This window comes from Chamaea fasciata, unplaced genomic scaffold, assembly GCF_029207755.1.
Source record: "Chamaea fasciata isolate MVZ Bird 193981 ecotype frontalis unplaced genomic scaffold, bChaFas1.0.hap1 SCAF_21, whole genome shotgun sequence".
NCBI classification, from domain to species: domain Eukaryota; kingdom Metazoa; phylum Chordata; class Aves; order Passeriformes; family Sylviidae; genus Chamaea; species Chamaea fasciata.
The window spans coordinates 809,183-822,769 of record NW_027094106.1 but is presented as its reverse complement, the minus strand read 5'-3'; the positions used below and the strand labels follow the sequence as shown (position 1 = coordinate 822,769).

Here is a 13,587-nt window from a genome sequence, read left to right as displayed (position 1 = left end):
GCACCTGGGGGCGTTCACACAACATAGCCAGCCCACACTCCTCCGAGCACAGCTGGCTCAGGGACAGCTGGCTGTGTCCCACAGAGCCCCCACCCTGGCCAAAGCCCTTGGGTGCCTTACCTCCAGCAGAAGACACACTTGTTGGCACAGGCCAAGCTGGGGGTGGCCTCCATGCAGCGGTGGCTCTCAATGCCATAGAAGGTGTGCTTGTAGCAGCCCCCGCGGCCCCGCAGCATCGACTGAGGGCAGGGAAACACAGCACAAGAGTTAAAAACCCACCTGGGGCCAAACTGAGGGCAGGGGAACACACACACACACACACACCACGGGAGTCAAAACTCCCCCTCTGGAGCTAAACTGAGGGCACAGCTGTGGATCTGCTCCCTTCAGCCACCTGTGACTTCAGTTCCAAGTCCAGAAATGCCCTGAGCAGGGCTGAGGGACACCAGTGCCACCCGCCCCGAGAAATTCCCAGCTCCCTATAAAATGTGACTCTTTTCATGGATCTTGACTGCATTTAGGAGGTCAAACTCATCCCTGTGTTAGAGGAGAAAGAACTTTAAACCACTCAGTCCCTTCTCTGGCAGACCCCAGCACAACAATGTGCTCTCCTGCAGCTTTTCAGACTCAGCCCATGAAGAGCAGGTGAAGCCTCTTGAGCTGCAGGAAGTGCTCCTGGAAAAAGCTCACTCAGGAGCAACAAGGATCCATTTCAAGGCTGTCCTACTGAACACTCCATTCTTTTCATTTATCTGGCAGAGTATTTCTTGCAGCACTAAATTAAATAAATGCCCTGACCTTATAAACCCTCATTCACAGCCGACAGTGGCTCCAGCAGGATGCTGCATTTCCCTTCCCAGCACAACCACAGCAGCTTTCCCAACAGGATTCAACTCCTATTTAACATGCAGGCTGCTTGCAGGAAAGGCTGTCTTTCATTAGCTCAGTTAAATAATAAAAAATTAGAAAGAAACTTTACTACTCTCAAGAGAAAATCTGAAATATAACACAGCAGCTTTTAATCTGCCTTCCTCTTCCTGGAGAGTCCTGGTGATCCAACAGAAAGGAGCAGCAGGGAAAAACCTACAGCTAATCCCTAGCTGGTTGTACAGGTGGAAGATTAAATGACATGGAAAATGCTGTTGATTCTACCCATCCTTCAAATGACAGAGACTTCAGGAGATTCACAAATTCAGGAGATTCACAAATTCAGGAGAGCAAGTTATATTTGGCTTTTCCTAAGGCAAACAGACTCTTTCTGAAACATGTAGGGTTTCTGGCTTTTTCTGGAATTTGACAGAAGCCAATCTTTTCCATCTGAGATGCCTCTATGAAACTCCACTTAATACTGATCCTGCCAGCCCTGCTCCTGCTTTCCTCTGATACAAATCTCCACAAAGGCTCCTGAAGACACTCACACACTGGTGTGAACCCAAGGCAAAGCCACTGCCTGGAACCAATTTCAGCTCAATTTATTAGAAGACTTTACATTCAATTCCTGCTTAAGCTAAAAATAGTGTGGGCCCATCTAAGCACACAGAGCTGCTATTTATTTTGTGAAACGGCTTTACCGTGCTGCATTAAAGTCTGGGCCTTTCATAAAAATAGGTTCTCTGGCTTTCTCAGTCACAATGTTGAGGTTTGGCAAGTTTTTCTTTAAACATTTTGTGATCATGTCAGCCACTGAAAATGACAGAAGAGAGAAATGGGTGGAAGAGTGACCAGCAGAGCAGCAGTGGGATCAGTGCATGCTAAAGCACTCCTGACAGCCCAGGGTGGGCTCCCAACGCTGCTCAGGAGAGAACAAGGCTCTTGATGAAACAGTTCGTTGACACCAGGCACTGCCATGAAAACTCTCTGCAGCCCACCCTGGGACGGCATCCTAAGGGCTCTTTCAAAACGAAACAAAGTCAATCACGCAGCAAAGATCTCAGACAGCAAGGACTGATCACTGCCAGGGCACAGGAATTACAGATGTGCTGACATCTTAACAAGGTGCTGATTCCAGAGGTTCCCATCCAGGGATGTTCAAGGGTGCAGGAAGTTGCAACACTGTGGGTGAAGGGTCTGGAGCCCCAGGAGCAGCTGAGGGAGCTGGGAAAGAGGCTCAGCCTGGAGAAAAGGAGGCTCAGGGGGGACCTTGTGGCTCTGCACAACTCCCTGACAGGAGGGGACAGCCGGGGGGGTTGGGCTCTGCTCCCAGGGAACAGGGACAGGAAGAGAGGGAACGGCCTCAGGCTGGGCCAGGGGAGGCTCAGAGTGGATTTTTGGAAAATTCCTTCACTCAAGGGATGGTCAGTTCCTGGCACAGCTGCCCAGGGCAGTGGCAGAGTCTCCATCCCTGGAGGGGTTTAACAGCCCTGTGGATGTGGCACTTGGGGACACGAGTTAATGGTGACCTTGCAGTGCTGGGGGAGTGGTTGGACTTCACGACCTCAGAGGGTTTTTTCCATCCTTAATGATTCTCTGATCAATGTTGCCCCCCAAATGTACAACATCAGGGACCTGTGAGCTCCAGAGGGACCTGCCAAGGAGAGCTGAAACCACAATCCCCCTGAAGGGGCTGCAGTTTGCTCTCCAGGGCTTTGTGCCTTTGCTGGGAATGTTTTTAAGTCTGGAAACTGCTTGAAAAGCTACAGAGTTCCAGCTCCTTCAAGATCCACATCTAGGGCTGGAAGGAAGCTGCATCACACAGTTGTGCTCACGCCCACAGGCACTGTACACAGCCACATGCACACACACCCCACAGAGCAGGGAATCATTAACAACAGTGAAATCAAACAACACCTTCCCTTGGAAATCTGATCGGGTAAGTGCTGAGAACCAGGGGAGCCCTGACTGTCACAACCCACCCCCAGGACAGGGGTTCAAACAGCCTCACATGCCTGCTCAGGTGTGGCAATGGCTGAGTTATCCCCATTCCACAACCTCACACCAGGGATACAACCTTCCCACCTTTTCCACACGTGGATTTCAGCAGGCAGAAGATGTTTTAGCAGCAAAACAACAGGAAAAACCAGAAAAGGATGTTCCCAGTTCTGTGCCACAACTGTATTCTCACTCTTTGCAGAGGGATTTTAATAGCTGGAAATGCAAGGTTATAGCTTGGAAGATGGAATTTGTGTTTGTGCAAATAATAGCACATTTTTAAATGATATTTCATCAGGAAATTGGAATACCTGAGCAAGTCTCTAGCTTTGTTTTTATTTATGAAATAAGAAAAGGAAACAGAGCATACCTTTGTCCATCGGCAGAGCTTCACCCCAGAATGGCTCCCAATGAGTTTATAACCTGACAACAAAGCACAGATCAATTGAGTTTAGTCTGCAAGAACTGATATACAAAATATACCAAGTGGTACCCAGAGTGACTGACACTGTGGACTCAATGCTGCTCTTCCCCAGGGGCCCCAAGGTGACACCACCAGCAATGGCAGTGCCACTCCAGGGACCTCAGCCAACTGGAAATGGTTTCTTTTAGTGGGACACGTACTGATATCGCTGAGTCTGGTTTGAATCAGGGTGCCCAGGGGACTCCTGCATGGACTGGTTGGCAGAGACTGGCTAACCCAGGCTGTGGGACAGCTCAGAGACCCAAGGAACAGGACAAGGAACCAGGAGCATCCCCTTGGCCCCAGGCCATGACCCCAGAACAGCCTCCTACTCACAACCCAGGATCCCTGTCCCAGCCTGAAGGACAGGAGCTGATTCCCAGTGCAGCTGGGAACTGCAACCAGGGAACACAACCAGGGCTCAGCCTGAAACCCACCTGAGCTTCACCAGTTCCACCCCACTGGTTCCGGGGCAGCCACGGTGAGAGAGCTGACCTTCCACACCCAAAGGAAAGCTGAGCTCAGATCAGCTCCTCATTCCCCAGCCAAGATCAACACAATTCCATTCCAATGGGTCCTGGAGGATTAATTGCACAACGTTTGTTAAGCACCAAGTGCTATTTTTACCCAAACTGCTCGAGTGGGGTTATATTCCCGTTTGGTAGAAGTGCTTAGAGGCCAGTATGTCCAAAGGATTAAAAGTCCCTTCAAAAATCAGCATAAAAATAAGAGGGATTTGAGACGCCTCACTGTGTCCCTCACAGTGGCGTTCATACGTCACTGGCCTGGCTGTTCCCAAACCCAGCACCTCTCAGCTCCCTACTGCAGGCTGCTGCTCTTATTAACACTTTCAAGGGAAGGAAAAATATCAAACTTAGCTGTCAAGTCTTCTTCTGCCAACCAGAACAAATGTAACAGGGAAAAAGCCTTCAGCTCAGCAAACTGGCCTTCAGCTCCTCCACAGAGCAGCAGCACAAGTGCCCTACCCTGCTCACCTGTCCCTGAGCAGCTCTGGCACAGCAAGGTCCCAGCAAGAGCAACGGCATACCAAAGTCCCTCACACCTGCAAGGACACTGAGCCAGCCAGGAGCAGCAGATGCCACACCAGCTGCAGCAGGCAGAAATTAAACTGTGTGCACACAGGCAGGGCTAACAAGGAATCAAACAATGCTCTGCTCCTGCCACTCAAACCCAGCAGGGACCTGCCCAAGCTCCTCTGCCAACTCCACCTGATGGTGTTTGATCCATCCCCTCACACAGGAATGTACAGGCAGAGTGACCTCTGCTGCAAGAAGGCTGGAGAGGGACTTGGGACAAGGGATGGGGGGGACAGGACACAGGGAATGGCTTCCCACTGCCAGAGGGCAGGGATGGATGGGATACTGGGAAGGAATTGTTCCCTGGGAGGGTGGGCAGGCCCTGGCACAGGGTGCCCTGAGAAGCTGTGGCTGCCCCTGGATCACTGGAAGTGTCCAAGGCCAGGCTGGACAGGGTGTGGAGCAACCTGAGATAGTGGAAGGTGTCCCTGCCCTGTCCCTTTAAGGTCCCTTCCAGCCCAAACCATTCTGGATTCTGTGACAGCCCTTCTAAGACAGTCCTGAAAGGCAGGTGCATTCCTGGGGACACCCCACCTCGGACTGGCTGAGGCCCAGAAGATGCTGGTGCAGGTTCCAGGGGCAGGTTCCACACATGCACAGCTGCACGTGCCTGGAACCCAACACCTCCCTGCCCTGGCTCTGTCCTGCCTCTTTCTACAGCTTTTCTCTGCAAACAGCTCGTCCAGCAAGGTCTGATCTCAGCCGAGACCTCCCTGCCCTGCTAAACTGTGTCTCCTTACAGGATTAGTGGATGAGAGCTGAAAAGGTGCTGCATTCCTCCTCCCTCTAATACAGCTGTCCAAAGCACACTCTGCTGCTGTCACCTAGCACAGCCCAAGTCTTATTTTTCCCATTTCTCCAAATCCAGCACCAGCAGTCATATAAGATTATTTTCTCACAGATCACTTGTCAGTAACAGCAAAATGGCTGCTTTCAAATGGGTTTTGCAGAAAAATTACATTGGAAATAGGACATGCCCACCCAGATCTGCTATTGAGTTGTTTGAGGGAAGTGAGGAAGCAGCTGAACTGAGCAAGGTGCTAAGCTCCAGAGCTCCAGCATTTTCTCTTAAGTTCCTTAAATCAACTTCCACCATCTGGAGCACCCACAGCTTCCTTTAAAGGCCCAGAAAATTGTACATGTTCAACATCAAAACAGTCTTACAAACACCAGGCAGCTTTGGGGATGAGAGGGGGTTACTCATCTCTGTCACTGCCAGGAGTCCCAGCTGTGGGGACAGTAGGGAGCAGCAGAGATGTGCAGAACTCCTAAAGCCACAGAACTGGGGTCCTGCACTGTGTGGGGAATTGAGAGAAGGTGTGGTCACCCAGCACTGGGTGCTGGCCGTGCCAAGCTTCTGACACTTGGGAATGAGAGAAAATACCAGAGACCAAGGCTGGACACTTGTTCCACCCCTGCTACAGGAGAGCAGACTCCACAACACTGCAAAGCCTTTCTTCAGCACTGGCTGCACTGCTGGGAAGGAGGCAGAAGAGCAGTCTGGGCCAAAAGAAAGGACAAAAGGTTAAGCAAGAAAGTGGTAGTGGCCCAGAATCACAGAACTGCTCTGGCTGGGGAACCCTCTGAGATCATAAAGCTCAACCATTCCCCACCACTGCCCCGTGTCCCCAAGTGCCACATCCACAGGGCTGTAAAACCCCTCCAGGGATGGGGACTCTACCACTGTCCTGCACAGCTTGTGCCAGGGCTAGACTCCCTTTCAGTGAAGAAATTTTCCAAAAATCCACCCTGAGCCTCCCCTGGCCCAGCCTGAGGCCGTTCCCTCTCCTCCTGTCCCTGTTCCCTGGGAGCAGAGCCCGACCCCCCCGGCTGTCCCCTTCTGTCAGGGAGTTGTGCAGAGCCACAGGGTCCCCCCTGAGGCTCCTTTTCTCCAGGCTGAGCCCCTTGCCCAGCTCCCTCAGCTGCTCCTGGGGCTCCAGCCCCTTCCCAGCTCTGTTCCCTTCCCTGGACACACTCTAGCCCCTCGATGTCATCTCTGCAGTGAGGGCCCAGAACTGACCCCAAGACTGGGGTGTGACCTCAGCAGTGCCAGCACAGGGGGACAGGCATAACCTTACTGCAAAGTTTCCAATGAAACGTGAAAAAATGTGATCAAAGCCAGCCTGAGGGTCTCCAGCCCTGTTCCCACACTGCAGCTCCTGCTGAGCCTCCCTTCTGGAAGCTCAGGCCAGCTCCACTCTTCCATCAACTTTACCACAACGTCTCTGTGGCTCTGCCAAGGCCAATGGCGCTTGAGTCCAATCCTCCTGATGGCCCCAAGTCTGGAGCTTTGGGTGCCAGGAGTCCCTGTGAACACATTTCCCCCTTGCTTGATAGGGCTGTGACTCGTGACCAATAACTCTAAGTGGATATTTGGATACAGCACCTTCCAAACAATCCAGTGTTTGATGGACCTGCTGCTCCAGCCCTGTGTACCTTCAGACACTAAAGCTGAACAAACCAATCTATTTATTATTTCCACAGTCTAATATGCAAAGGATTCCTTCAATTATAAGCAGGCTCACAGTAATCAGCTCAGCTCCCAACTGAAGGAAAGAACATCTCATCTGAAGCTGGGTATGAGTTGATCCTGCTCTAGATGATAAATTGCAGATGACCCAGAAGCTTGCCAAACTTCACTGAAATTAAGTGTCACTTTTATAGATGTGAATTAAGCTTTTAAACAACCTTTGGGGTGAAATGAGTGTTATCAGGCAGTAACACCAGGCTGAGGAACACATGGTGATTGCTCACCCTGACAGGCCAACTGGAGTTTAATAGAGCACAGAGGGACATGGAACTGGAGAGATGGCCAAAGTCAAAGCTCCTGATTGCTCTAGAGGCTGGGGCAGGACTGTGCTCAGCTCTGTGGAACCACATTGCAGCGTTTCCACTCCATCCTGGAAATAAGAGTTTAAAAGTCCTTTCTCTGAAACTCAAAGAACTCATGGAAGGACCCAGCTGAACTCTCAGCACTGAGCCAGGACACTGCTGTCTCTATTCCCAGGGCACATTTCAGTATCCAGGTGCTCAAGGTGTGGTTTGCCAGTTTACCACTGCCAGACACACATCCAGTCTTTCCAAACTCCTGGACATGGATGAATTATGTCCATAACTGAGCAGTTCTGATATTCTTGAGAGCAGAGCAGATCAGCTGAATTTCTACAGGCACAACTGTCCATATCAGGAGCTGTGTCACGCCACCTGCACTCTCTGAAAAACTCTAAGAGCTGTGCTGAGCAGCCTTCAGGGATTGCGAACTATCCCCAGGTGGCAAAATGTCCAGAACAAAACCCACACACACTGAATCCTTGAGGTTACAAAAAACTTCCAAGGTCATCAAGTTTCAGCTGTGCCCCATTCCCACCTTGTCCCCAGCTCAGAGCCCTGAGTGCCATATCCAGCCCTTCCTTGGGCATCTCCAGGGATGGGGACTCCAAACCTCCCTGTGCAGCTCCTGCCAAGGCCTAACCACACTTTCCATGGAGAAATTCCTGCTGATGTCCACCTGAGCCTCCCCTGGCCCAGCCTGAGGCCGTTCCCTCTCCTCCTGTCCCTGTTCCCTGGGAGCAGAGCCTGACCCCCCCGGCTGTCCCCTCCTGTCAGGGAGTTGTGCAGAGCCACAAGGTCCCCCCTGAGCCTCCTTTTCTCCAGGCTCAGCCCCTTGCCCAGCTCCCTCAGCTGCTCCTGGGGCTCCAGACCCTTCCCAGCTCTGTTCCCTTCCCTGGACACGCTCCAGCCCCTCAGGGTCTGTATTGTACCCCCAGGACTGGAGGTGGCCCAGCAGTGCCAGCACAGGGGACAACCCCTGCCTGGTTGCCACCTCCCAGTTCAGATCTTTGCACCACCAAAAGTTTCCTTTGACCCAAAATCCCAAAGCAAAAGATCCAATACCGAAAGAAAGAAGGAGATCACTACTTGAAAAAGCTCCAAAAACCACGGGGAAAAGACCGAGCCATCCTTCTCCAGGAGTGCAGGCACTGGGAGCTGGGGAAAGCCACTCCGAGGCCTCAAACTCTCCTGGTTGTCAGAGGGCTGCCCTGAGACGAGCAAGGTACAACTGACATCTCTGTGTGGGGCTACCCACAACTCTCCTGCAATAAAATCACTGCTCTGAGGCAGTGATTATCTGCTAGAACTGCAGCTCAGGGCAATCTCACACTAGCAGAAGGTTTACAGGGAAAGAATTCCCAATCTCCTGCAGTTCTGAAGGAGTGCAGTGTAACAGGACAGAGCTGAAGGTCAGTGACACAGCAGGATCCATGCCCACCACCTGTAAGGACCATTTTCCACATGGAAACACATCTGCTGCGCTTGAGTCACCACCCAAAAGACAAAGAATACTTGGAAATTAAAAATATTAGTAACAATAATAATAATAATAATAGTAATGATAATAATAACAACAACAAGAAATTTCCCTGGTGAGGGAAAACCTGTTCAGATTAAATCAGTATTTTACACAAATCCAGAAAGAAGGGGACTCCAGGAAGTGGAATTTTTCAGATTGCCCAAGCATGACAAGAAACACCTCCAGGTTCATTTCTAGAACTACTCAACTTTGAAGAAATTGTTACCAGGTCCTATAAGACCTATTTTAGATTGTCTTTTTGAAATCTCTTAAAAAGTACAAAAGGCTTGTGATTTGGGATGTATCTGGCTCCTTTGTTCAAAAGCATCACCAAGTCAGAGCATTCCCAAAAAGGGATCATGGACCGGTTTGGGTTGGAAGGGACCTCAAAGATCAACCAATCCAACTGGTGATTCAGCCATTCCCATGGGGAATGGCTTCCCACTGCCAGAGGGCAGGATTAGATGGGATATTGGGAAGGAATTGTGCCCTGTGAAGGTGGGCAGGCCCTGGCACAGGGTGCCCAGAGAAGCTGTGGCTGCCCCTGGATCCCTGGAAGTGTCCAAGGCCAGGTTGGAGCAGTCTGGGACAGTGGGATGAGACAAGCTTTAAGATCCTTTCCAACCAAAACTAGTCTGGGATTCTGCAGTTCTTTACTCACAGAAAAACTCAAGAAATCTGCAAGCACTTGGCATTTTCAAGAGCCGTAGCTCAGGGTCAGCTTTGGCTGAAGTGTGGAATGGGAGGTCCCACCTGCACAAATCTCCTCCTGAACCACCCAGAACATACCCAAAAGGTAACAGACAGAACTGCTGACTGCTGTGAGCTGCATCTCTTTTCTGTTTTCCTGAGACATTTTTCAGTCATTCAGGGCACATTCCCTTCTCCACATTTCCATTTGTCTGAACTGTCCCCTTGTGTGCGGCGAGTGTCACAGTACGAAGAAAGGACAGCAAATTTTACCCTTGCCTGAACATATCCTGTACTTTGTTCCAGCTTAGACTTAATTTCAAAGCTCAATACTCCCCAAAGCCCTGCCAAAACCCAAAACAAACCAAAAAAAGGATGCACTTCAATTATAAATGTGTTTATTTTTATTTTCCTCTGTTACACAGGGGGTTATTCTACCAGCTCTGGTAACACGCAAGAGAAGAATCAGCCCCCTAAACATCATTTTCCCATCTCCTCTGCTCCTGCTCAGGTGCTACAGCTGTACCAGCACATCAGAATTGCAGTCAGCTCTCCACAAGCTCCTGGCAGCTCCCACACAGTGGGGCTTAAGCACCTTCTGCTGCCTGGACTCCTTCCTTTTACCTGCGTGTTTGCCCTCTATTTACAGACATTTCCTAAGGAATTGATCAAATCTTCTCTGTGCCTGGGTTTGGACACTGTATTTATTCTGCTCACCAGGAGTAATTTGTTAGTTAGCAAAGTTATTTTTAATCTGCCCACGGCCAGTATTGGATTTCTGTGGCACATTCTGGGGACTGCACCAGTGTCACCAATCTCGGAGCCAGCTGTGGGCTGCTAGTGCCACCTGGAGTTAAACAGCTCCTCCCAAAGCCTGCCAGATCCCAAACGCTGGGATCTCTGTCATGTGTCTGTGCCATGCCTTGAGATCCCATTTCCACATGCTGGACACTCCAAAGGCTCAGCACAGAGAGGCAGGCTCAGCTGGGCACAAGAGCTGCAGGCACTGGGAACCTCAGCCCGAGAAGGGCAGCAAAAGCCATCAAAGCTTTTAAAAAACTCAACTCCAGGTTGGTGAGCACTTGACTTGAAAACCCAGTGTTGGGGGTTAGGTTCCTAAACCAAGACACCCAGCAACCCAGCCTTCAGTATTTTTCTGAAGTCAGCCTCTTGCCTGACCTCTGCCACTAAAAGCCACAGGCCAAAGCACAGCTTCAGCTGCAGCACAAAGACAGAGCACAACAGTTTAAGTGGCTGCTGAGGCCCAGTCTATTTCAAATAAAAGCTCTCTCTTAATGCACCACTGGTCTTTGGAGACAAGTAAAATAGAGGTGTGCTGGGAACCCTGGGGCTAAATTGTAGCCTTCCTTAAGCAGTAAGGACAGAACCAACTGAACTGCAGCAAAACTGTCCTTACGGGACAGAATAATTTATCCAATGTCAGCAGGGTCAGCCTTTGGAATCATTAACCCATTCCCACTGTGCTGCCAGGCAGGGAGAGCAGGGATTTGCTTGGTCCTGTTACAGCAGGAGAGAGCAAAGCAAAGAGCATGGCAGAAACACAGTGTAAGCAGCTTCAGAAATCCTGGAATGGTCTGACCTGAAGGGATCTAAAGCCAGTGCCACCCCTGCCATGGGCAGGGACACCTTCCACTACCCCTGGGTGCCCCAAGCCCCATCCAGCCTGGACTTGGGCACTGCCAGGGATCCAGGGGCAGCCACAGCTTCTCTGGGCACCCTGTGCCAGGGCCTCACCACCCTAACAGGGCACAATTCCTCCCCAACATCCCATCTATCCCTGCCCTCTGGCAGTGAAAAGCCATTCCCCATTGGAGCCTCCTCAGCAAGCACTCAGCTGTCAGGGCTTTGGGCTCATTGCTCCTGTTCCGTACCTGCCCCGTTGAGGGAAGTGCGTCAGAGCCAACCCCGGGCTGCTGAACAACCCCTGTGACATGACAGGGCTGATGGAGGTGGCCGGCACTGAGACACATCATGTCTGAGCTCCAAATAGCTCAGGCAGGCAGTGAACAATCCCTCTCCTAGCTGCCAGCATCCAGCTGGACGTGGTTGGCTTCAGTCAGACCATCAGCGTCAATAAAACATTTGGCAAATCCAGGAGCAGCTGTGACTAATGATGGCACCAACCCCAGCAGAGCACAAAGTCATGGTCAGTCCCTGAGTCATGACTGGATGGGACCACAGGGATCATCCAGTAGAGCCCCTGGCCCTGCACAGACACCCCAACAATCCCACCCTGGGCATCCCTGGGAGCTCCTGGAGCTGTGGCAGCCTCAGGCTGTGCCCATTCCCTGGGGAGCCCGGCCAGTGCCCAGCACCCTCTGGGGGAAGAACCTTTCCTGAGATCCAACCTGACCCCCCCTGACATACAGAACGGCGTTTTGGGGTTTTGTTTGTTTTACAGGAAAAGAAAACTCCACTGTGTTTTTCTGCTTTCATCTTTCCTATTGAAACAGCAGCTTGAGACTCTCTCTAAAGCTCACCATGGATTTAAATGCACTTCCTGAGAAATCAGGAACACTGGAAAGGCTCACCAGTCCTTCACCCTACACCAAATCCTCCTGGCACCCAGGCCAAGCAAAAGCAACTTTCAGACCAGAAGGGATTGTGTCAAAAATTTACAAGCAACCCCAAAATTGGGCTGTATTCACTAAGCACCACAGAAAATGTGAACATGGAAAGTTTGTTTTTATTTTCAGTTCATTTCTTTCAGGCTACCTGAACACAGAATGACTGAAGCACTACCAGGAGCACTGCAAACCAACACACAACCATTGCCAGCCTCTCCCCCACGGCACCACCAAAGCCTCAGTGCTGTGGTGGTGTTTCAGGCAGGGCTGGATGCTGATGGAAATGGAATTGGAATTGTGTTGTCTCTGGCTGGGACTTTCAAAAGCAGCTCTTGCTGAGTTATCAAGGCATCTGCAGGCAGGTAGCTCCAATGGCTCACACCTCTGCAACCCAATGGGGAGGCTAAATTTAGCCAATATTCAATGCCAGGGCTAAAATAAAAACCTTTGCTTAAGCACTGTTCCCTTTACCTCCAGGAAGGTAAATTGCTTTGAAGGTGAATCCACAGTGAGCACTACCATGGTATAAGGAGATGCTTTGCCAAGGAAAACCTCTGTTATGCAACTGCAGTATCAAAGAACAGCTCCCCCTGAAGCACTAATACTCATTTTCCTTCTCCTGGGCTAATTATGCCCTCAGGGATACTCTTGAAAAGACACTGAGCTTACACCCAAAGAAACCAGTGGGTGCAAAATAAATGAGATAATCTTTTGACTACACTGCACTTGTTCTTTTAGGAGGAATGATGCTGAGGGAAGAAGGGAATTGTTTTATTTTTGTAGCCATTAAGCCTTCCTGGTGTGTTATTTACAGGAAAAAATGTTATATGACATTAAAAAGAAAAACAACGCAGCTTCTCTTTTTCACAGCTGAGTGACCACTGAAGAATTTGGTGAGCAGCAGAGGAGGGAGAGCTGAGAGAGGCAGCTGGGCTGTAAGGACACAACAGTTTAGAGTCTTTGAAAGTGCAGCTTAATGTCAGCAGATCCTATCAGTGGCTCCAATACTGGCACTACCATGAGCACTGCAGGAAGGGAGAAACGTGGACCCACTTACCAGGATAATGAATTCCCGTCCCTGGAGTGTCACAAGGAAATCAGAGCTCTCTGGGGAGCCTTCTTTAAGTCAAAATTATGGTAGGAGGGTGACCTTCCCTCCAGCAGGGCTTTATTTTCCAAATGGCTACTTTGTACAAAACACAGTTCCATCCACCCAAACTCAAACCAGCAGGGAGTGGTGAGACTGAGCCAAGGGGAAATGCTCCAACCACCATAGAGATCACAGGGCCAGCACAGAGCACTGCCCCTATCCCCCGTTTTCTTTAGCAGTAATTAAATAAATGAATAAATAAAAACGAAAGACTGCCACCTTAAACACAAAACAAAGTAAAATATAAACAACACAAAGTCAAATGCATGAAAACAAAACCAAAGTAACTGCCACCACACCACAGCCTTCAGGACTGAGGCTGTAAAGATGGACTGGTCCAAGGCCTGCACTGGTCCCAGCCAGCAGCAGCTCCCTGGGGA

The 13,587-nt window shown here is 50.4% G+C and overlaps 1 protein-coding gene across 5 annotated transcripts in view; it reads right to left on the bottom strand.

Annotated features, from left to right (window-relative positions):
* The window catches only part of LOC136299965 (S-adenosyl-L-methionine-dependent tRNA 4-demethylwyosine synthase TYW1-like), a 94,631-nt gene that overhangs the window by 61,894 nt on the left and 19,150 nt on the right, over positions 1-13,587 (bottom strand). For all 5 annotated transcript variants that reach the window (XM_066202012.1, XM_066202011.1, XM_066202008.1 and 2 more), the window contains exons 9-10: positions 3,239-3,291; positions 121-239 (exon numbers count right to left, since the gene is read on the bottom strand). In XM_066202012.1, the coding sequence (XP_066058109.1) occupies positions 121-239; positions 3,239-3,291 (172 nt within the window). The remainder of the gene's footprint in view (positions 1-120; positions 240-3,238; positions 3,292-13,587) is intronic.